Genomic DNA, 19,866 nt, shown 5'->3' on the forward strand with positions numbered 1-19,866 from the left:
GAGCATGGGCTGGCCTAGCCTTGAACGCTTTTGTAGAGAACAAACTACAGCTTTCTCAACACCCACAAAGCAGCCAGGCAGGAAAGCAGCCTAGGACTGATCGCTGACTAGTCAAGATAAAGTAGGTGCTCCTGGGCCAGGTCCCAATGTTGGCCTGAGGTATTTTCAAGTACATAGGTTTTGTTTTGTTGTTTGTTTTTCAAGACAGGAGTTCTGTGTAGCCTCGGCTGTCCTGGACTCACTTTGTAGACCAGGCTGGCCTCAAATTCACAGAGATCCACCTGCCTCTGCTTGCCAGAGTGCTGGAGTGTATTTTAGTAACTATTAAGTATTTGAATGCTGAAGGGTTGTCCTGTGTTTAACAGATCTGTCGGGTATAAAACGACACTGAGATACACACATTTACAGTGCTTCCGTTAAATCTGTTAAATGGCCACACTGTCATCATATTCCAAACAGTGGCGTGTTTACCAGCTCACCCCCACCTCTACCCAGGCAGCCTCCCAGACTGTTTAGTTTGTCACTGAAGATAAATTGTATTTCCTGCAGCTTTATAAAGACAGGGAGGGCCTCACTGTGTAGCTCTGGCTGGCTTCCAACTCAAGAGATTGGCCTGCTTCTGCCTACAAGTGCTGGGACACTGAGGTAAACATCACTAAGCCTGGGCTTGCCGGCTTCTTTTACTCAGTATTATTTTTAGATGCATTCATCCTGCTGCATTTATTAGCATTCCATTCCTCTTACCTCTTACAACACTTTAATCTCCAATTTAATTCACTATCTGCCCTTGCTACTAAGAAATATACAGTGGTCATTAAGAAAACCTCAGGGTCTGACCATAGTGGCCTATTCCTAAAATCCACACACTTGGGAGGCTGAGGCAGGAGATCACCATGAGTCTGAGGTCAGGCAAGGTTACACAGTGAAGCCTTACAAAAAAATAAACAAAAACCAAGAAAATTTGGAGGGGGGAAAGAAAGCGCCCACTACTTACATCCTCCTTTTCCTCATTGTTCACCAGGGCCGTGTACTTATCCTCAGGCATCGGGATCTTCAGGGCATTATACTGTAAGCAAGGACAGAGAGGTCACCCAGCAGCCTGAAGGACTGAAAGCCTCTGCGCCTCCCGGATCCCATGGAAACACCGGTTCCTTCAGGGCTCTCTGGTGTTGTGGCAAAGAGTTGGAGGGTGTCCTCAGCCTGTCACTACTCACCCCGAGGACCTCCCACGTTTCTTCATCACAGCAAACATTAGTTGGGGTTTGAAAAGGGTTACTAGACTTGACACCAGCCACTAACCATCTTGCAGTCTAAGAAATTCTTTTTCACACAAAACCGTCAAGGGCTGAGTGGCAGGAATCATATTTGAGTTATGAAGGTAGAAATGGTCCTTTAGGAGATTATTTAGGGTTACAGCCCTGGCACTGTATGCTAAGCCACACCCAGCAGGCCTTCTAGAAGCATCTTCACATGAATAAGCAAATGAACTCTGGATACTGAGACATGTTATTGCACTTAATGTGCAGATATGGAAAGAAGACAGATCACTGATGGGGCTGATGAGATGGCTCAGCACTTAAGTGCACTGACTAGTGTTCTAGAGGACACAGGTTCAATTCCCAGCACCCACATGGCAGCTCAAACCAGTCTATAACTCAACCAGACGTGGTGGCACACACCCTTCATCCTAGCACTCAGGAAGGCAGAACGCTGTGAGTTCAAGGCCAGCCTGCTCTACAAAGCGAGTCGAGGACAGCCAAGGCTACGCAGAGGGTGGGGGAAGTCTATACCTCTAATTCCAGGGCATCTAATTTCCTCACCCAGCTGCTTCTGGCACCAGCCATGCAACGGTGCATAGAAATATATGCAGACAAAATACCCATACACATAAAATTGTTATCTTTTTAATAGAGGAGGGGGAGACAGAAGGGCCAGGGAAGTGAAAAAAGAAAAACATGTTAGGTTATAAAAAGGAGACTAAAGGGGAATTCGGGAGGAGAACTAGTCCTGACAGCCTTTTAGCTCCCAGGAGCAAGGCTCCCTTGCACTGTGGAGTGACTGGACCCTGATACTTTACAGGTGCTCACTAAACCCACCACGAAGCCTTTGGCCACGCCCACTTTCCTCCCAACCCACCAGCCCCTTACAAGATAGAGCTTTAGCTATCTAAAGGCTCACCTTCTTTTCAAAATCATCCACCAAGCCCGCCTTGGCCACGTTAGCCTTGTAGTAAGCCCAGTCGATCGCTGGGGGTGTCTCAGACAGATGAGCCAACCTGCTCATATGGGAAAGTAAAAGTCAGGTCTGGAGCGAGCAAGACACTACTCACACAGCAATCTCCCTGTCCCTCATCACACTGGAAAACAGCACACTTCTCCCTCAAGGGCCACCACAAAAATGCCAAAAATTTTTTTTATTTGCAAAACACATCAATTTCTTTACCAGACTATTCAAACCCCTACACAGGGCTCACAAGAAGGCTAAGTGGGTAAAGGCCCTTGCTGCCGAGCCTGAGGACATGTTCAAGACCTGGTAATTCACATGGTAGAAGGCAGAGAGCCAAGTCCCACAATTTTTCCTCTGACGTCCATACACAGTGGCAGATACACACTCATATACACACTACATAAATGTAACAAATGCCAAAACATTGCTTCTAGGTGCAGTGACAAATAAATATGGGGAACGGACTCCTTCTCACAACACACTGACCTGGTGTGGAGGGTCTCACTCCAGGACTTTAGGGAGTTTGCAATTGCCTTTTGGTTTCGGGGTATGATCTCCCCAAAAGCTACCCAGTCAATGGTTTTTAGAGCAAGTTTCCGCCCGGCCATCTTGGGATCCTAGAAAACAAACAGGTCAGATTAGACAGCGTCTCGGAGAGAATCCCTGAAGGAGAGCATCTCAGGGAAACACAAGTCTGTAAGAGAAAAGCCAGCATCACTTAAGCATCTGGTGGGGTATGCAACAGATAAGGGACTTAGCCAGAAACGGGGCTAGGGATGCAGTTTAGTTGTTAGAATGCTTGCCAGGCACGGACAAAGCCCTGTGTTCTCTAGCACCACGTAAGCTGACAGAATTTAATGTTCAGAGTCATCCTTGGTTACACAGTGAATTCAAGGCCACCCTGGGATACATGAGTCTGTCTCGATAAGTCAATAAATAAAGCTGCATAACACAGAATATAATATATAATTTCTTACTAATCTGCCCTTCCTCTATTCTAACCCTTTACCTTTAGAAACCCATTTCTCCTTTTTGCTCCGTACGTGTCTTTGCAAACACTGCTAACGGACATCATGAACTGCACAAAAGCTAAATAAATAACCACTGTGTTTTAGCCACCGACTCTCTCCACTGTACAGAAATTTGACACAGAAAATCTGACAAGGCTTCAAAAAGAGCAGACAAAATTTCCTCATGTGCAAATTGGCAGAAAGAGCTGTTTAAAAAAAAGTGAAAACTGTAGGCATCAATTTGTCCTAGTTTTACACAGACTTCAGAGGCTGTCAACCCCTGCCATTTACTTGAACCTTCATACTTTTGTCATATTGTCCAATGCACTTTCAGAGGCATTTTTACACAAATGACAGTGAGAAGAAAGAGTGACTGCAGCTGTCCTTACACCAAAACAAGACAAAAAAAAAACAGAAAATAAGCACGACCAGTGGTAACCGTCTATACAAGCTCTAAGCTACCTTCCTAACGATCAAAGTTGTCATTAGCCGGTCCCTTCCCTCCCTCCCTCCCTCCCTCCCTCCCTTCCCGCCCCAGAACAGCTTATGTCTCTAGATGGGAAGAGGCTAAGGCAGTAAGATACCGGTAAGCGCAGGAGGGGAACACAGTAGTCAAGACTTTCTGTTACTCGGTTAATCTGTAGCGCTGGTACAGCGCTGTAGAACAGATTGGGCGGCCTGCTCACATGGAAACAGGTGAAGAGCACAGCAATGACTACTAGTTTATTCGATCAACCGGTAAACCACAGTATTACCCACTAGAAATGCGCATAACCCTCCGTAGGGAGAGGAGGACATCGCGTCGGAGCCTGCTGGGTGTTCTGGCCCCTCTGAAAGCTATCATCACCATGACTATGTGATGTCTCCCCAACCCCTAAACTGCACTTCTGAGGTCGCCACACAGGGTGATTTACGGTTTGTGGCTCTAAATCAATCGTGTTCGGCCAAGTCACGGCCATTGCCACTGCCAGGCCCCAGCCGCGCGAGGGTGAACAGGGCAAAGCAGTGACCTCGGGCGCTCGGCCAGTACGGCAGCTCGAAGGCCCGACGTCCTCCACGGAGGCGGAACAAGCGATGAAGCGAGGTCTGGAATCTAACGCAGAAGAGCCCTCGGGAATCGGACCCAATACCTCGAAACCCACTCACCTTCACCGACCCCGGCAGAGCGGTGTCTCCGGCGGCAAGGAACGGAAGTGTGCTGACGGAAGTTCTCCCTTCGGCCAATCCGAAAGCGCAACGGGCGGGGGCTTATCTTACACATCAGCCAATGATCATGGGGGCAGGATCAGGAAGTCCCGCCCTCAAAGGCGGGCACAGCGCTTGCGCCGTCGGGGTCTCCGCTAGTTGGGGGGCGCTCCCGTCCCTTTCCCCCGGCCCCACCCCCGCCGATGGGCCGGCCCGGCTCTCCCTGCCGAGGAATGGGCCGGCCCGGCGGCGCGCGGGCAGCGGCGGCCCAAGATGGCGGAACTGCAGCTGGACCCGGCGATTGCGGGGCTGGGAGGGGGTGGCGGGAGTGCGGTGGGCGACGGCGGAGGCTCGGGCCGCGGACCCCCCAGCCCTCGGCCGGCCGGCCCCACACCCCGCGGACACGGCCGCCAGCCCGCCGCCGTCGCGCAGCCACTGGAGCCGGGGCCCGGACCTCCGGAGCGGGCGGGGGGCGGCGGGGCGGCCCGCTGGGTCCGGCTTAACGTAGGCGGCACCTACTTCGTGACCACCAGACAGACCCTAGGCCGGGAGCCCAAGTCCTTCCTCTGCCGCCTGTGCTGCCAGGAGGACCCGGAGCTGGACTCGGACAAGGTGCGCCCCGCCCTCGGGCGCGCCCCCGGGCTTTGGGACCCCTTCCTGGCTCGTGTTCCGATGTCAGGGACGCGCTTCCCTCCAGCAGGTCCAGCAAACTTCAGTCCCCTTTCGCCCCAGGGGTTAGCACCTGCCGCCTCTGAATGATCTCCCCCCCCCCCCCCCGCCCCATCTTAAGGCGCACTCCTCCTTCCCTTCTCGCCCCGCCCTCTTCGCTCCTTCAGGCGCTGTCCACCTGCGTCCACCGGAGCCCCTTTCGTACTCCCCTCACATTCTCTGTCCATCCTGAGGATCCCACCTTCTCAGATCTGCATGAGTTTATCCCTGGCTCTCGTACAACACCCCCACCCCCCCCCCCCCCGCTCCCCGCTGCTGGTGCCAGATGCGTTCGGAACTGGGTCAGGGTGAATGACCATTTCTTTGTCACTTTCCCAAGACTCAGGTCCTGTGCCATCCCTGTGCAAAGCGGTGGTAAACTTGGGGCTTAACGATAGCGTCCACCACAGGAAGTGCTTGTGGCGGTGTTAAAATCCTGGTCGCAGACCTTGCATGCGGTAATAGTCACTGTTTTGGTACATTTTTTTTTGGAAGTAAATGCATTCCTTGGAAAGATGATTGCGTTTGCCCATGAAAATCTAAGCTGACGCGTTAGAACCCAGGGCATGTGTAGACGGAGGAATGATGTTAAACCGCTAATCAAAGGATTGAGGGGTGGCAAGACGTGCCATTCATTTCCATTTTGAACTGTAACTTTTACAGGCTCATCTTTGATTCTCAAATGCATCACTGGCTGTAGCTTACCCTGCTCCCCTGGCTAACAGACTTGCATGAACACTTAGCAATTTCGTCTGTTCTCTGATACCAAATTGATGGGAGTCCAAGCCATCCCAACTGAAGAGATTCTAGAACTCCTGTTTATAGAGACTTATTTTTACATACCCTAAATCTTCCTTATGGCCACAGAAGCTAGTTTCTTGTTTCTTTTACTGTAAAGATGAGAAAGATTAAAGCTACTCCGAGCCAAGTCCTGGCAGTACCGCGCTTCCTCTGGGCACAGCTAGGGTGTGTGAGATTACAGCTGGCAATGTGGACTCCCACTGATGTTGGCCTACGGCTCAGGAGAGTTGCCAATAGAACCGAGGTTTTCTTAGAATTAGGAATGTAGTCCAGGGGCCATGAAGAAATCAAAATGGTCAACACACAGCTGTGTTGTTTCCTCCGTCCCCTGTAGCTGGCATCCTACAGAAGAATGTTAATGATTGTGAGTCTACCCAGTAAATACAGGCCTTGCAATGGGGATGACCTGTGTCTAAGAATGACATCTGAACTGAAATGATCTTAAAGCCAGCCTCTCGCCAAGAGTTTAAAATACGCAAACTGTAGCAAAACGGGCTCACTAAAGTAAATACATAAATAAATAATCTATCTGTCCCTTTAATCCCAGAGCTTGGCAGGCAGAGGCAGGCGGATCTCTGAGTTCGAGGCCAGCCTAGTCCACACTGTGATTCCAGGACTACACACAGAAGCCCTGTCTTGAAAAACCCAAAAAAAAGAAAAGAAAAGAAAAGAAATCTGTTGCCTGAGTGCACTGACAGATAAGGGGGAAATGCTATCTAGAGACTAATTCTGAAAGGTTCACACTCACTTGTGCCTGGTTGGCAGGACGAGACTGGAGCATATCTGATTGACAGAGACCCCACCTACTTTGGTCCTATCCTAAACTACCTCCGCCATGGAAAACTCATCATTACCAAGGAGTTGGCAGAAGAAGGTAAGGAGACCTCACTGGGTGGTTTTGACTCCCAGCTGATTAAAACGGCTTTGCAGACTTCAGTTTTGTGTGGGATCCTCCGTGGGCTTTGTAGGTGTGAGTTAGTGCAAGTAGGCAGGAGGCCTCCAGTCCACAGGCTTGTCTGGGAGCCTTGAAGGATGCTGCACAGGTTCTGTTCGGCCACTGTAGTGGGGAGCCAGGCCGCTCTGCTCGCAGACTCACAGAACTGTCACAGTCCTTTCACGTGTACTTGATTCACTGGAGGTGAATGCCCGTAGCCTGAAGTGCCACATCACTGGCGTTCAGTTATTTTTATTTTTCCATTTTCCTTTGGACTTGCAAAAATAATATTACTAAAGGCTTGACCTCATTTCCTTAAGACTCTGGTCTCAGGCTTCCCTGTGAGGCATGCAGCTGACCTGATTCCCTCCCCAGCCCATTGGCAGCCGTGTCGCTGGCTGCCTTGTCGTGGTTGCTTTGTAGGGCATTCGGGTTGTAAGTGGGTCTGGTCCTCTATGTCACAGGCCTGCCTGGTCTTTTTGGAGGCATCCAGTGGAAATTTGGGGTCCTTTACTAAATCCAGGGCCCCTCATCTGGAACCATTACCTTGGGGTAGAGAAGCTTGTGGTGGCCGTCCTCACTAATGGCTTAAAGACAGCCCTGCAGCCGGCAGAGGGGAGCTGCGTGCTGGGCGTTCTCTTCCTCACACCCCTTTTCTCGCTTACTCTTTCTCCCTGAAGGGAGTTGGTGTATAAACAGCCTTTTAAAACAAATCATGGTGGGCAGTGTTGGCTCATGTCTTTAATCCCAGCACTCTGCAGGCAGAGACAGGTGGATTTTGGAGCCTGAGGCCACCCTGGTCTTCGGTGTGAGTTCCAGGACAGCTGGGCCCACACAGAGAAATTCTGTGGGAGGGAAACACATTTCAGATCCACATATAAGTAATAGAAAAAAACATAATAAATTTCACATGCTCAGTATCCTACGAGCTAGACTGACAATCTTTTTTGTCTTTAATAAAAAGACTTACGTTGAGCCAGCAGGAGGTTGCCAACCCTGATAACTTGAGTTCAGTCCCTGGCACCCACAAGGTGCAAGAAAAGGATCCATTACAGCAAATTGTCCTCTGGCCTCCATGTTCCTACCCTTCCCAGCTATACAAATAGATAAATATGGCTTGTTTGGTTTTTTAAGATAAGAGTCTCAGTATGTGGTCCTGGCTGACCTCAAACTCAGAGACCCATCTGCCTCTGCTGAGATTAAAGGCATGCACCACCACACCAACAAAAATAAATAAGTAATTATTTATTTGTTTGTTTATTTATTTTGGTTTTTGAGACAGGGTTTCCTCTGTACAGCTTTGGCTATCCTAGACCAGGCTGGCCTCCAACTCACAGAGATCTGCCTGCCTCTGCCTCCTAGAGTTCTGGGATTACAGGTATGCACTACCAGGCATGGCTTGATAAAAATATTTTTATTTTAAATGTTTATTTTAACTTACATGTATGAATGTTTTATCTGTACACCACAAGTGTGCCTGCCAGAAGAGGGTGTCAGAGCTCCTGGCACTGGAGTGACAGATGCTTGTGAGCCATCATGTAGGTGCTAGGAGTTATCCTGGGTCCTCTACAAGAATAGCAAATGGCCATGCATGGTGGCACACGCCTTTAATCCCCGCGCTCAGGAGGCAGAGGTAGGCAGATCTCTGGGAGTTCAAGGCCAGCCTGGTCTACAAAATGAATCCAGTACAGCCAGGACTACGAAGTTCCCTTTACTAAGATTCACCAGTTTTGGACAGTTTTTGTTATGTTTTCTTCCACTGCTGAACTTTGTGTCCCCTGCCAGTCATCTCTTCCACCCGCCTCTCCTCCCTCATTCTCCCAAGAGTTTTTATTTCTGACCGAGAATAGATTGCAGATTTCATGCTTTAATAATTCTCTGTGTTACTCTAAAGACAGGAACCTGGCACAATCCTGTTAACAACTCAGGAAACGTAATATTGATTATTTATCTGCATTGTCTTATCAGCTTGTCAGTTGTTATAGTAATGTTCATTAGAGCATTTTTCCTGACGCAAGAGTATACATCCCATAGTTACTCTAAGAGCTTTGGTTTTGATTACCATGAGAGGAGTCAAGGATTGCTCACCACCACCACCACATAGACACACACACACACACACACACACACACACACACACACACACACACACACCACACACACACCACACACACACCCCTTTCTGTCAGCTGGGGATCAGGCCTCCCTAGGTAAACATTCTGCTGCTGCCGAGCCCTCACTGCCTTTTAGTTTTGCTCAGATAATAATTATCCTATTAATTTTTTTTCTTTTCGAGACAAGATTTCTCTGTGCAGTCCTGGCTGTTCTGGACTCACTTTGTAGTCCAGACTGACCTCAAACTCACAAACATCCGTCTGTCTCTGCCTTCCGAGTGCTGGAATTATAGGCATGTCCTACCATGCCAGGTACTAAATTCTTAAGTTTATATACATGCGCTTACCCACCAGCTCTTTTTAGGGAAAACAGGTAAGTACTGCAGGATCAGGAGTTATCCAGTGTGACAGGTTCCAGGAACAAGGTGACATATGGACATCTAATGAGCAGGTGCCAGGAGGAAGCATGAGGGATGATGGGGGCGGGGTGCAAAGAAACCCCCGGTGCTTGATTTATTTAGTGTGGGGACGGTTATGGGCATGCCCTATATATAATTTCACGGCTGAAGGGGAGACAAGATGCATGTTCGAAGACGAGCCTTGCCATGCCGTTTCCTGGTGGCTCTCACGTCTCTTCCAGGTGTGCTGGAAGAAGCAGAGTTTTACAACATCGCATCTCTCGTGCGCCTGGTTAAGGAGAGGATCCGTGACAATGAGAACAGAACGTCACAAGTAAGGTGTCTAGAACTGCAGGGACAGAGCCTCTCCCGGGGGCTGTGTCCGCACTGTGAGAGGATGCCGTTCTCCTCAGGGCTGGAGGGCCAGAGTGTCAGAGGAAGGGACTGAATGAGAGTAGCAGAGAGAACAGAAGAGCCACCCCTTAGGACGCTGCTGCTGCTGCCGCTGCTGCGCACCGTGTGGCAATGGGAGGAGCCCAGGCCATGGAGGGCCAAGGCTTGTCCTCCAGGTTGTAGCCCAGCCTGGTCTTGTGCTGCCTCGTCTTCTGTAGTGCTGGGATTGCCGGACCCAGAAAGCTCATTCTTACCAATGGAGCATCTGTCCCCTCCATGGGAAGCCCACAGCCTCCCTCGCATGAGCCCTTTCCTGGGACTGTCTTTAAGCTGTGGTCTCACGTCCAACTTTTGCAATCACCTGAAACCGTCTGTGAATCATGCTGCTGAGAAAATGACGTGCAGCCTCTTTTTATTACAGCATCTGGATTTTCATATTAACTCAGTAGATGTGATAACACAAATGCCACTGTAAGGGGAGGGCAGCTGGTAGGGCACACTTAGCTGCTACGCATGTCACTCACCGCATAGCAAGCAGATGCTGGGCTGCGTTCAGCCCTTGCTCCCAAGAACGCTGGAGTCCAGCAGGAGAGAGCAGACTCCACAGTTGCAGCCCTGGCAGGCCGTGCTCTTGGCGGCCCCTGTCTGGTGGCACAGGAGTGGCTCTTGCCTTAGTCTGTCACTAAGGCAGTCAGATTGGCTCAGCCACCTCTCTCAGGCCTTTGCAGAGATGGGAGACTCATTCTGGCCGTGGAAGAAGGCTTCTTGTTGAAGTCCACGGGCAGAGACATGAGCTAAGACCCTGTGTTGTCTGTCCTGCCACCTTACTTTCCCATGCGCCTCTCCCTGTGTAGATATGTAATAAACAGATGCTTAGGGGGTCAGCTTTATCCCCAGTTCCCACAGCCTAAAGCAGACTGGACTGCATGGTAGGTGTGTGGAGGGCACCTGGCTGTGTAATCTGGAGCCCTCCCAATCGTGGAGCCTGAGTGTTCTGCATTCCCAGCCATTAGCTGACCCCTCGAGAGCAGCCTAGGATTTCTGTTGGATGGCAGCAATTAGCTTAATTAGTCCTCTGGACTCTGAGAGCTTAAAGCCTGAAACCCAGTTGGAAGCTTTTTGTTCCAGGAATGTCAAGGCCTTTTGATGCTGATTGATGTTTCATCTGTCCTTTTCCTGTAGTGACCTCTGAGAAATGGGCTGATAATCAAAGCGCCCTCTCCCTTTGTCCACATGCTGCTAAGCTACAGTTGACTGTAGATTTCCAGATATTACCTCTTTGAAATTGTGCACTGTCGGTTGTACACGGCAGGCCTTCAGGCAGAGCCTAAGAGGTGGGGGCCCTAAGCTCCTGTTTGCCATGGCCTCTTAGCTCCTACTTAGCTCTTAGTGACCAACACCTTTCTAAGTACTTTTCTGTTCCTTATTTATTTATATTTATTTATTTATTTTTGTAGTTAGTCTTGGTTCTTCTTGGAGCACTAGTGGGCTGACTCTGGAGAACCAAGGGGGTTAATGGCAGTGTAGATCTTAGAGACTTTGCACACTCTAGCCACTATCTTCTGGGGTGCCCTGAACTTTGTAATATAAACTTGATCGGCCCTATCAAAGGGGATTGTGGGGGATTTGTGTATATTCAGAGAGAACAGCATGCTCCACCTCAGGGCTGTGAGTAGCAGCTGCTCTGCAGTTTACTGTTTTGTCTTTTAAGGTGCTTGGGGTGGAGCCAGGGCCTCACAAGTACTAGACAGTGGCTACTGCTGAGCCACAGCACGCCATTAGCCCCAAAAGACAGTTTTTGTTTCTTGGTGTTTTGACTTACAGCCTCTTTGTGCGGCCCCAGCTGGCCTGGACTCTCAGGCCTCCTCCTGTCTTAGCCCTCTGAGTGCTATGTTTACAAATGTGCTCCATGCCCACCACAGTTACTCAGGAAGTCCTAGGGGGTTGGGAACCTCGGCAGGAGTGCAGACAAATAAATGTGTAATTCCTGTCTTACCACACCTCTGTAAGAGAAGTGTACTGTTCAACATTGACAGCTTCCTGGTAGCATCAGCAAAGGGGACTAATGAGTATTTGTACAGTATGTGTTTTCTCCTTAGTATGATGATGTATTAATACACATTCCCATTGGCAGGTGGCATACCATAATGCCAGCATCTGGGAAACTGAAGCAGGGGCAGAGTTAAGTGTTTGAGACCAGGTTGGGATATAGGGTGAATTCCAGGACATTTTGGACACACATGCCAGGCGTGGTGGTGTATGCCATTATCCCAGCACCGAGGCTCACAACCACCTGTAACCTTAGCCTTACACATGCTGTACACACACACACACACACACACACACACACACACACACACACACACAAAAGTAGTTTTCATAAAGGTCATGGCCATAATTATTTATATCCAGTCTGGAGCACCAAAATATGGTGTGTATTTTAACATCCAAATCGCGTATAAAAAGTGACTTTCAGCCAGGCACAGTGGCGCACACCTTTAATCCCAGCACTTGGGAGGCCAAGGCAGGTGGGTCTCTGAGTTTGAGGCCAGCGTGGTCTACAATGTGAGTCCAGGACAGCCAGGGCCACACAGAGAAGCCCTATGGGGGGGAGAAGTGACTTTCCCGGTCAGAGTGACTGGTCACGTCACACAATCAGGGTTATTGTATGCATTGGTTCATATCAGGGGCTGTGGGTGGGGCTAGTGGGTGATCCGAGAACCCCAAGGCAGCTTTGGGCTGTGGGCCCCGATGCTGCGGTCCTCCTAGTGTGCCTCTTCTTTGCAGGGCCCCGTGAAGCACGTGTACAGGGTCCTGCAGTGTCAGGAGGAGGAGCTCACTCAGATGGTCTCCACCATGTCTGATGGCTGGAAATTCGAACAGGTATATTTCTCAAAGAAAAATGACCCCAGCACTTGATCCCAAGGAGCCACAACCAGCCAGTAGGTAGCCCTGGGAGTGGGGGTGGGTGAGGCGGTGTGACCCCATTTCAAAATTGGGAAAGAGCTCCTCGGTGTGCAGTACTTGCCCAGTGGCATGTGATAACTGAAGGGTGGAAGGGGACCACATCTCTTGGCTTCACATCTAGAGTTTTCTTGCTTTGCTTTAGTTTTGGTTTTGTTCTTTTTGTTGTTGTTGGGGTTTTTTTGTTTTTTGTTTTTTGTTTTTTTTGAGACAGGGTTTCTCTTGTAGCCCTGGCTGTCCTGGACTTGCTTTGTAGACCAGGCTGGGATTAAAGGCACACACCACCACGCCAGCTCCCATTGCTTTTCTTTGCCTCAGAAATTTCCTTTCAGAAGTGCATGGCTGACATGATTCTGAGAGCCTTAAAGAAGACTGGCCTCAACAACTGGATGTGTGGATCTCAGGTGTGCTGGGAGGGGCCAGACGCAGGCGTGTGCCGCCGTCCCTTCCCAGCACTCTCCCCTTCCTGTCGTTTAGCTCTGTGCTTTTACCGTGTTCTTCCGTTAGATGATAGCCTCGTCCATGTCCTCTTGCCTCAACTGAAGCCGGGCTCCAATAGAGGGAATGTGGTTCTGTGTGGAGGTGACTGTGTTTACATGGAGCGCAGAGCCAGCTTCACTGACGCTCACTTACAAAACCAAAGCTGCAGCCCGTGCAGACGCTGTGAGGCTATAGCTAGAGGGGGAGCCCCCGCGGTCCCACTGCAGAGCCAGCCCCGTCACATGAGCCCCCCCTTTCCCCACTGCAGAGCTAGCCCGTCACAGGGGGAGCCAGATGCTGCACAGGGTTTATTGTCACAACTGTTTTTCCTGATGCATTTTTTTTTATTAGTATTTTTATGTATACAATGTTTTGCCTGCACTTATAACTGCAGGCCAGGAGAGGGCATCAGATTACATTGTAGATGGTTGTGAGCCACCATATGGTTGCTGGGAATTGAACTCAGGACCCTTGGAAGAACAGGCAGTTCTCTTAACCACTGAGCCAGCTCTCCAGCCCCCTGATGCATAATCTTAATCAGGTTATTTTAAAGTAGATATGTGACTATTCTTTATGAAGGTATTGGATAATTTAAAGTGTTACTTATTATATTATCACAGACCTAGGGCTTGAACCAAGTGGCCTGCCAGAGACTTGTACCTCTAGTCCTCGTATGGCATCTTGCTAATGTCCTGAGGGAAAATGAAATCTATTCTTCTTGCCTCCAAGGTGTGGGTGTGAAGTTGTCCAAGGGCGCCGCAGCCTTGCCACAGGAGAGCTTGTGAGGCTACACTTGCTCTCTGCCCGGCTTCTCTACATGCAGACTTCCAATTGAAAATTACATGCTGAGTGTGTTTCTCCAAGAGGGTTTTGAGTACCATGGCGTGTGTCTTTGGTGGCTGCAGGGTGGTTCGCTTGCTTGGGACTTCCCAGTTCTCTCAGTGTTCCAGTCTGGTCTGCAGAGAGCGCCAATGGCAACAGCGGGGGCTGAGCAAGTGCCCACTTACTCATCTGACCTCATGTTGACATAGCAGTGACCCAGTGATGCTCCTGCTGCCTTTTGGATGGTGTTGGGCCCTGGGGGTGGGGGACAAGGATGGACAGACCTTTCTCCATGGTGGTACCTAGATTAGGATCCACTTAGTCCCTGGACTTTGGTTGCCCCAGAGAACTTTTATTCTTTGAAGCGTAAAACTACAAAGTCTAGTTAGGGCGGATGTGACTTGTGTGGCACTGGGTGCTTTTTTATTGGGTTTGGTTGGTTTTTTAAGACAAGGTCTCCCTAAATAGTCCTGGCTTCCCTGAAGCTATGTGAATCAGGCTGGCCTGAAACTCAGAGAGATCTGCTTAACTCTTTACCCAGAGTGCAGGGATCAAAGGTGTCCGCCACCATGCCTGGCTTGGCACTTGAGTGTTTTAAGGTCCGTGTTTATGTGGTTGACAGTCATGGTCTCCTTGTTTTGCCAGCTTATCAGCATTGGCTCCTCCTATAACTATGGAAATGAAGACCAGGCAGAGTTCCTCTGTGTTGTCTCCAGAGAACTAAATAATTCTACCAACGGCATCGTCATAGAGCCAAGCGAAAAGGCCAAGGTAGGACCTGGCTTCCCAGGCTGTCCCCTGCCTCCTCAGGCTGTCCCCTGCCTCCTCAGGCTGTCCCCTGCCTCCTCAGGCTGTCCCCGGCCTCCTCAGGCTGTCCCCGGCCTCCTCAGGCTGTCCCCTGCCTCCTCAGGCTGTCCCCTGCCTCCTCAGGCTGTGCCCTGCCTCCTCAGGCTGTGCCCTGCCTCCTCAGGCTGTCCCCTGCCTCCTCAGGCTGTCCCCGGCCTCCTCAGGCTGTCCCCTGCCTCCTCAGGCTGTCCCCTGCCTCCTCAGGCTGTCCCCTGCCTCCTCAGGCTGTCCCCGGCCTCCTCAGGCTGTGCCCTGCCTCCTCAGGCTGTCCCCGGCCTCCTCAGGCTGTCCCCGGCCTCCTCAGGCTCTGCCCTGCCTCCTCAGGCTCTGCCCTGCCTCCTCAGGCTCTGCCCTGCCTCCTCAGGCTGTGCCCTGCCTCCTCAGGCTCTGCCCTGCCTCCTCAGGCTGTGCCCTGCCTCCTCAGGCTGTGCCCTGCCTCCTCAGGCTGTGCCCTGCCTCCTCAGGCTGTCCCTGGCCTCCTCAGGCTGTGCCCTGCCTCCTCAGGCTGTCCCCTGCCTCCTCAGGCTGTGCCCTGCCTCCTCAGGCTGTGCCCTGCCTCCTCAGGCTGTCCCCGGCCTCCTCAGGCTGTGCCCTGCCTCCTCAGGCTGTCCCCTGCCTCCTCAGGCTGTGCCCTGCCTCCTCAGGCTGTGCCCTGCCTCCTCAGGCTGTCCCCGGCCTCCTCAGGCTGTCCCCGGCCTCCTCAGGCTGTCCCCGGCCTCCTCAGGCTGTCCCCGGCCTCCTCAGGCTGTCCCCTGCCTCCTCAGGCTGTGCCCTGCCTCCTCAGGCTGTCCCCGGCCTCCTCAGGCTGTCCCCGGCCTCCTCAGGCTCTGCCCTGCCTCCTCAGGCTCTGCCCTGCCTCCTCAGGCTCTGCCCTGCCTCCTCAGGCTCTGCCCTGCCTCCTCAGGCTCTGCCCTGCCTCCTCAGGCTGTGCCCTGCCTCCTCAGGCTGTGCCCTGCCTCCTCAGGCTGTCCCTGGCCTCCTCAGGCTGTGCCCTGCCTCCTCAGGCTGTGCCCTGCCTCCTCAGGCTGTGCCCTGCCTCCTCAGGCTGTCCCCGGCCTCCTCAGGCTGTGCCCTGCCTCCTCAGGCTGTCCCCTGCCTCCTCAGGCTGTGCCCTGCCTCCTCAGGCTGTGCCCTGCCTCCTCAGGCTGTCCCTGGCCTCCTCAGGCTGTGCCCTGCCTCCTCAGGCTGTACCCTGCCTCCTCAGGCTGTGCCCTGCCTCCTCAGGCTGTCCCCTGCCTCCTCAGGCTGTCCCCGGCCTCCTCAGGCTGTCCCCGGCCTCCTCAAGCTGTCCCCTGCCTCCTCAGGCTGTCCCCTGCCTCCTCAGGCTGTGCCCTGCCTCCTCAGGCTGTGCCCTGCCTCCTCAGGCTGTCCCCTGCCTCCTCAGGCTGTGCCCTGCCTCCTCAGGCTGTCCCCTGCCTCCTCAGGCTGTGCCCGGCCTCCTCAGGCTGTCCCCGGCCTCCTCAGGCTGTGCCCTGCCTCCTCAGGCTGTCCCCTGCCTCCTCAGGCTGTCCCCGGCCTCCTCAGGCTGTCCCCTGCCTCCTCAGGCTGTGCCCTGCCTCCTCAGGCTGTCCCCTGCCTCCTCAGGCTGTCCCCTGCCTCCTCAGGCTCTGCCCTGCCTCCTCAGGCTGTCCCCGGCCTCCTCAGGCTGTCCCCTGCCTCCTCAGGCTGTGCCCTGCCTCCTCAGGCTGTCCCCTGCCTCCTCAGGCTGTCCCCGGCCTCCTCAGGCTGTCCCCAGCCTCCTCAGGCTCTGCCCTGCCTCCTCAGGCTGTGCCCTGCCTCCTCAGGCTGTGCCCTGCCTCCTCAGGCTGTGCCCTGCCTCCTCAGGCTGTCCCTGGCCTCCTCAGGCTGTGCCCTGCCTCCTCAGGCTGTCCCTGGCCTCCTCAGGCTGTGCCCGGCCTCCTCAGGCTGTCCCCTGCCTCCTCTGTGTGCAGACTCTGCTGCTGCTGGGTTCCTTCCACTCCTTCCGCAGCCACAGTGTTGTCTCCTCTTGGATGCTGGATTTAAATCGGGATTTGTAGGGCTGAGGAGACAGTGAGCTCCAGCTTCAGGGAGAGACCTTGTCTCAAAAAGAGACCAGAAAGCAGATGGAGAGCAGCAGAGGAAGATGCCTGATTTCCACCCTGGCCACCACAGCAGCATGCACCCCACCCCGGCACAGGCATTGCACATGCACGTTCACACACACGCAGTCAGTTCACTGGATTCATAAAGCAGTGATGGGAACAGCCTGGATAAGGTGGTGAAGAGGCTGGGGCTGGCACTGATGGCACTTCTCCGTGTTGCTAGACTCGGTCAGCCATGTCTGCCTTGCTCCTTGACAGCCATGAGTCCCTTTTCTTCTGGCACGGTGCCCCACAAACACACACGACACTGTCACCAGCTGTAGCCAGTGATTTGAGTCCCACACCCAGTACTGGTGCTGGGGACCCAACCTTCCCCAGGTTGAACACATGCTTTACCCCTGGGCCTCGCTGCGCCCGTGGGCCTTTGGCTCCCTCAGCAGTTCCTCGGCTGACTCTGTCTTCGTCCATCTTCCACTCTTAGATTCTTCAGGAGAGAGGCTCTCGGATGTAAGCAGATAATCTGAAGTTCCAGAACCCTGAGGCAAGAGAGCGATCGGCCGAGCAGCTGCGAGGGGAGATCCTGCACCTGTACAGTAACGAGCTACTGCAAAGCAAAGCTGCACCTGGTCCCGGAGAAGTGGTGTCCGGCCAGAGCCAGAGGAGCCCCTCCCGCCTGGACGACGACAGTGCGCGCCTGGCCGCACGGCCCCTTTTCAGAAACCTGCTTTTGTTTCCTAGCCAGTGTTATGACAGACCTTCACAACAGCATCTGGGATGGGTCCCTGACTGGAGCCTTGTGGAGAACTGAGGAGAAGGAGGAAGCTCTAGCTCCCTGAAACGTCTAGATGCAAAAAGATGGAGCAGAGGGAGAAGGCTCGTCCTGAGCTGCGCCCTGGCTTGGCCTGCGTGTGCCCTGCTGGACGCTGACAGTTGCTTTGAGCATTCTTCCCTGACCTAGACACTCGTTGAGGTTGGAGGAGATCTCAGCGTTAGTGTGTTGAACTGAGGTTTGGAGTATAGACTAACGTTGCCAGAGGACCCACAGTCCTATGAACAGAGCCTCCAAGGCAGGAGGATGCAGGGTCCTGTGCTGTGGTTGAGGGGTGGCGGTTGCTGTTCCTGTTCCCACAAGTAGCTTCGCCCAGTGTCTCTCCCACAGCTGGGCCGCATGCGGCCCCCCTTCTCCCAGGAGGTTTGAGGCTGCAGCATCTAAGCTGTGCTGAACAGACAGCAGCTGGTGTGACTGCTTCTGCAGCCTTGTCTTACCTGATTGACCCCGTTTTCCTCCCCCAGCTTCTTGAACTGGACCAAAGAGCAAGGACTTTGTGGACCCTCTGTAACGGCTTGGGGTGAGGAAGCCTGTTTCTGTGGAAGCTGCCAAACGTGTCATGTTGTAGCTAAAAGTGGTGGTGTTTTTGTGACTGTCTCTTGAACATGCACTGACCGATAGGTGATACCTGTGTCTCTCCTTGATTTGTGTGGTAAACCAGCCTTTTAGCATCATCCCTAGCTCTGTTTATGCATGCATGTGTGGGTGTGGGTTCACACACAAGGTGGCACAAGGTCCGTGTGCTCCCTGCGTCTCCCAGGCATGAGCTGATGGCTGCAAGATTGCGGTGCTTGTGTGAATGGTGCTGCAAAGCCATTTGAAGCCATCAGCCTGGAATTGATAGCTGCCTGGGCTCCTCTGAGCTTTGGAGTCTCTACACACTTACGGAAGACAACTTTAAACTGACTTGTACAAAACAAGGAAGGCTGCCCCAGGATTGACCCAGGCCAAGCACTCAGTGGTGCCTTCAAGATTTGTCTGCATTCAATGAGTGTTATGGCTCTTGCCTTTCATCCGAGTACTTGGGAAGCAGAGGCAGGTGAATGTCTGTGAGTTCAAGGCCAGCCTGGTCTACTTAATGAGTTTCAGGACAGCCAAGGCTACATGGGGAGACTCTGGCTCACAAGGAAAAGAACTCTGCATTCTGTAGGCCAGCTCCTTACCAGGGACAGGAGGGTAGGAACTTGTGGAAAGGCAGTGTTCTGTGCCAGCTGTCAATCATGGCTGACCTTGCCCAGCTGGAGTCTCCCTTCTCCACATCTGTAGTGCAGCACAGAAGGGCACCTGTCCGGGGACCCTGTGTATCAACTAATGTTGGCACCTCAGGAGTCCGGTAGATGCAGCACTGTTTGACATCTATGCCATATTAGATGGCCTGCCCAGGAAAAATGCCCCACCCCTTCCAAAGGGTCCCAGGAATCCATTCTGTCCTCTCTTCTAGAGAAAAGAGAAGATGGATTTATTCAGGGAAAACTAGAGGAGGTGGGACAAGCTGCTCACCCAAGTAGCTAGAACTCAGAGAAGGGACCTTTGAAAAATCAACAAGAACAAGTGATGTGAAGTCGGGAGAAGCAGCACTTCATTTGGAGCCTCCTATTCATACACACACACAGTGAAGCCCTCGGTCAGCAAGGCTGAGGAGATATTGGGGGATGAGGGAGCCAGACATTAGTCAAGTGCCTGGTAAGCATTATCCTCACTCTAGAAAGCCCCAGCTCATCCTGTACAAAGAGTACCACTGCGCCTCAAGCCTAGAAGGGAGGTGGGCGTCCTAGTTGGCAAGTGTTGATGGTTCCCTAGCTGTAGCCCAGTGTTAGCTCAACAGTTCCGTGCTCCAGGCATCAGGAGACTTACTGCTTTCCTTGATTTGCTGGAGTCTGGCAGGTCACTGCAGATAGAGAGTCTCTGTCATTTGGAGATGTCCCATGTTCCCACTGTTCCCTAATGGTCCATTAGGTCCCTAATGCACTATTATATGTGGGTGGCTTTCTGTATTTTCATTTGTCCCGGGTCTTTTCCTTGGTGGTGATGCACCCAGCCTCCTCTCAGGTGACTTCATCTCCCACAGTCACTTCTCGGCTGTTAGCAGGTGT

General features: G+C 52.4%; 2 protein-coding genes across 3 annotated transcripts in view; one reads left to right on the forward strand and one right to left on the reverse strand.

Annotated features, from left to right (window-relative positions):
* The window catches only part of ATP5PD (ATP synthase peripheral stalk subunit d), a 4,985-nt gene extending 465 nt beyond the window's left edge, over positions 1 to 4,520 (reverse strand). Inside the window, exons 1-4 of one of the 2 annotated variants that reach the window (XM_084750818.1) lie at positions 4,383 to 4,520; positions 2,713 to 2,843; positions 2,179 to 2,275; positions 995 to 1,066 (exon numbers count right to left, since the gene is read on the reverse strand). In XM_084750818.1, coding sequence (XP_084606944.1) covers positions 995 to 1,066; positions 2,179 to 2,275; positions 2,713 to 2,834 — 291 coding nt within the window. In that variant the 5' untranslated portion in view covers positions 2,835 to 2,843; positions 4,383 to 4,520. The other variant, XM_084750819.1, reaches the window with a different exon arrangement.
* A 22-nt stretch (positions 4,521 to 4,542) lies between these two features.
* On the forward strand, positions 4,543 to 18,400 carry KCTD2 (potassium channel tetramerization domain containing 2). The gene is made up of 6 exons (XM_084750817.1): positions 4,543 to 5,033; positions 6,696 to 6,804; positions 9,619 to 9,710; positions 12,557 to 12,652; positions 14,681 to 14,806; positions 17,426 to 18,400. The coding sequence occupies exons 1-6, from the start codon at positions 4,695 to 4,697 to the stop codon at positions 17,453 to 17,455; spliced, it is 792 nt and encodes a 263-aa protein (XP_084606943.1). The 5' UTR covers positions 4,543 to 4,694; the 3' UTR covers positions 17,456 to 18,400.
* The last annotated feature ends 1,466 nt before the right edge of the window (positions 18,401 to 19,866 follow it).

Source organism: Acomys minous (genome assembly GCF_964271855.1).
Source record: "Acomys minous genome assembly, chromosome: 12".
Taxonomy (NCBI): domain Eukaryota; kingdom Metazoa; phylum Chordata; class Mammalia; order Rodentia; family Muridae; genus Acomys; species Acomys minous.

Bases quoted from the DNA above. Each gene is read 5' to 3' on its own strand.
- KCTD2 (XM_084750817.1), top strand. From the start codon at position 4,695: ATGGCGGAACTGCAGCTGGACCCGGCGATTGCGGGGCTGGGAGGGGGT. The intron at 12,653-14,680 runs GTATATTTCTCA...TTGTTTTGCCAG, and splicing joins ATGGCTGGAAATTCGAACAG to CTTATCAGCATTGGCTCCTC. The intron at 14,807-17,425 runs GTAGGACCTGGC...TTCCACTCTTAG, and splicing joins AGCCAAGCGAAAAGGCCAAG to ATTCTTCAGGAGAGAGGCTC.